Here is a 3139-nt window from a genome sequence, read left to right on the forward strand (position 1 = left end):
CCCCCCCCCTCCGGGCAAGCTCAACGAGACGGTCATTGGGTCGTTGCCGCTACGCAATGTCAACCAAAGTGGCCATTCCGTTTGGCTCGGGCGGATGAATGTCAATCGAATTGGCGCGCTCACGTACGTACTTGCCGTCTCTCTTCTTTCCCAGGGGCCGCCGCCGCGGCCGCGGACGCAGAGGCCTCCGAGAAGCAGGCCGTCGCCGAGGTCGCCGTCGACGGACCGGCGGCGACAGCCTCGAGCAGGCTGCGGACGAGGGCCGCCTTCTGGATCCTCGGGCTGTGCAACAACTATGGCTACGTGGTGATGATATCCGCCGCGTACGACATCCTCGACAAGAACTTCGGGCTGGCGGAGGTGCGTGTCAAGGGGTGCGTTCGGATAAAAGGACACCAAATGCAGTTTTAGTGTCTAAAATTTAGACTGGCACAACTCCTGGTACCCCTACTTCATCTGTATCTTGACTTTAGCAGGCCGTCGAAACTGCAGGTTGTACAAAATGTTTACATACCCTTTAGGGTCGGTAGGTCGCACAAACAGTACAAACGACGCGAGCCCGCGGGGTGTTCCCCAATGGGGAGGGGGGGGGGGTCTCACACATAAACACACACCTTTATGCCTTTTAAGGCCAACCATCGTCGGGAAACTTATTAAACACAAATTGTAGATTTATTTGAAATAAAATAAGTGGGTGCCCAACTACCACCTCAGCCGCTCGAACACAAACCTTAATGTTGTTGTAACCTTGTTGTTGTCTTCACACTAAATGTCGCCTTTGTGCGATGTTGTCCTCCTGCCCAGGCCGTGCCAGTGCCCGGGCCGCGACACTGCAACCTCCTCTCGACGGGTGCCATCCTCCTCGCCGACATCCTGCCCAGCCTGGTCGTCAAGTCCCTCTCGCCGTTCATGCCGCTCTGGATAAAGTAAGCCTTCTCGTTCAAGGACCGCGATGGCGTACGGACGTTGTTGGCCGACCATTGGTGGACTACCGATGTCTTGGCCCAAGAGGGAGCCACCCTGGCTGACGAAACCAGACCAAAATGGAAACGGTAAAAGGGTCTACTGACATAGCATGACAATCGCTCAAAAAACCGCTCTTTAGGTCATAAAATGTCAGGAAAATTCCCGCTCGCGGAAATCCGGGAATTTTATATTGTTTGGTCGCCACTACAAACCTGAATATTAACCAGCAAATTCCTGACCCTCGGCGCCCAGGTCATGCTCCGCTATCGACACTACCACGGTGGCAGACCCATGGCGGATGCGATTAGTTGCCCCCCCTCCCCCCCGCGACCCATACGCCCTTCGCCCGTTCGTCATAATACGTGTATTGGTGACCGAGTACGTTAGGTAGCCTGCCTTACGCCCGATCACGTCGACGAGTGTCTGCGAGGGGATGGTAACTCATTAAGCATCCGACATTACTGTGACAACGCTACACTTACGCCGTGTTGGCACAAAATTGGTAGCTGTCGACGTACCAATAACTTTGATCCATTTAGAGCAATCTTTTTGGCGTCCTTGAACGCGCTCTAACTCGGCGTCCTCCCTCAGCCTGCGGCTCTCCCTGGTCGTGGCCTACAGCGTGGTCGGCTTCACCCTGGTGGCGCTGGCGGGCGAGCTGTGGGTGGCTCTGCTCGGGGTGGCCGTCATGTCCGCGGCGCAGGGGCTGGGCGAGGCGACGCTGCTCTCCTACACCGCCTTCTTCAAGGACAAGAGCGTCATCGCCATGTGGTCGTCCGGGACGGGCGCCGCCGGCGTGCTGGGCTCCGTCTCGTACCTCGGGCTGTCGTCGCTGTTCAGCCCGCGGGACTCGATCCTGTTCATGAACGTGGCCCCTGCGGCCACCGTGTTAGCGTGAGTTGAGCGTCGCGAATCGCAAGTTTACTCGTTGCGGTCGTTGCACGAGAACACTATCCCCCCGCTAATCACCAAACGTGCTCCACAGCTTTTGGGGGCTGCTCGTGCGCCCGCGTATCGACGCCAAGGACGAGCAGCACGACGCCAAGGAGAAGGTCAAGGACGGCGTCCCCATGTTCGCATCCACCGCGTCCTTCACCGACAAGCTGGGCGACATCCCGCCGCTCCTCAAGTACATCTGTCCCCTGTTCGCCGTCTACTTGTTCGAGTACTTCATCAACCAGGGCTTGGTGAGCGCGTGATGCGGGCGCTTTCGCTTCGCCGTCACTACTCCGTCTGAAGTACTCATTTGTGTTCCAGTACGAGCTGATCCGGTACGACGTGGAGGGGCTGTCGCCGGCGCAGCAGTACAAGATGTTCCAGGCGCTGTACCAGATCGGCGTGTTCGTGTCCAGGTCCTCGGGCGGCTACATGCCCATCGACCGCATGTGGATCCTGGCCATGCTCCAGGCCGCCAACGTGGTGTACTTCACGCTCGAGGCGATCTACCAGTTCTCCGGGTCGGTGTGGGTCGTCGCGGTGCTGGTGGTGTGGGAGGGGCTGCTGGGCGGCGCCGCCTACGTCAGGACCTTCTTCTGCATCTCCAACAAGGTGAGCGTGTGCGGACCAACACCCGCAGGTGAAGGGCGAGGGCACAGGGGGACAGCGCGTGTTCTGACTCCCTCATCTGTTCCAGGTGGAGCCCGAGAAGAGGGAGTTCTCCATGGCGATCTCCTCGGTCGCGGACGCGCTCGGCATCTCGGCCGCCGGGCTGCTCGCCATCCCCGCGCACAACCTGCTGTGCGCGCTGCCCTTGGCCGGCGCCGGCCTGCGGCTCAGTCGGTGAGGCGCGCGAGGTGCGTGCTTCCGTGAGAAACGCGTGCCAGCGCAGCTAGCGCCGCCCGGGCCCGGCCGACGGTGCAGCGTGAAGTGCGGCGCAAGTGATACCGCTAGGCCTACGGCAGCTGGCCTGCCTCACGGCCGCTCGTTTACATACGTACTCTGTGAGAGACGCCAAGTGACATGCACCGGCGCTGGCTATCGCTGGAGCTGCCGCTGACCCCATACTCGGACGGCGCGCGCCGTACCTGCTGGACCCAGGTGCAGCACGGGCGCGCGCCGCCGGCGCACAGAGCGCCGGGCCGGTAGGCAGCCCAACCGGCACCACCGCGGCGCGGGCTACAGACTAGTGATACGAGAGAGTGTCGATGTGTGGGGGTGTGTGTGTGTGGGGGGG

The 3139-nt window shown here is 60.6% G+C and overlaps 1 protein-coding gene across 1 annotated transcript; it reads left to right on the forward strand.

The window, feature by feature from the left end:
- Window positions 1-42: 42 nt before the first annotated feature.
- Window positions 43-3129, forward strand: LOC113201984 (battenin-like; the record flags this gene model as incomplete). Its single annotated transcript, XM_052276823.1, has 6 exons — window positions 43-360; window positions 805-926; window positions 1558-1860; window positions 1952-2153; window positions 2224-2514; window positions 2600-3129. Coding segments are annotated over 6 exons (1386 nt in total), but the record flags the coding sequence as incomplete, so codon positions are not given.
- Window positions 3130-3139: the final 10 nt, after the last annotated feature.

The sequence above is a fragment of the Frankliniella occidentalis genome, unplaced genomic scaffold, assembly GCF_000697945.3.
Source record: "Frankliniella occidentalis isolate FOCC.00 unplaced genomic scaffold, Focc_3.1 Scaffold4592, whole genome shotgun sequence".
NCBI classification, from domain to species: Eukaryota; Metazoa; Arthropoda; class Insecta; order Thysanoptera; family Thripidae; genus Frankliniella; species Frankliniella occidentalis.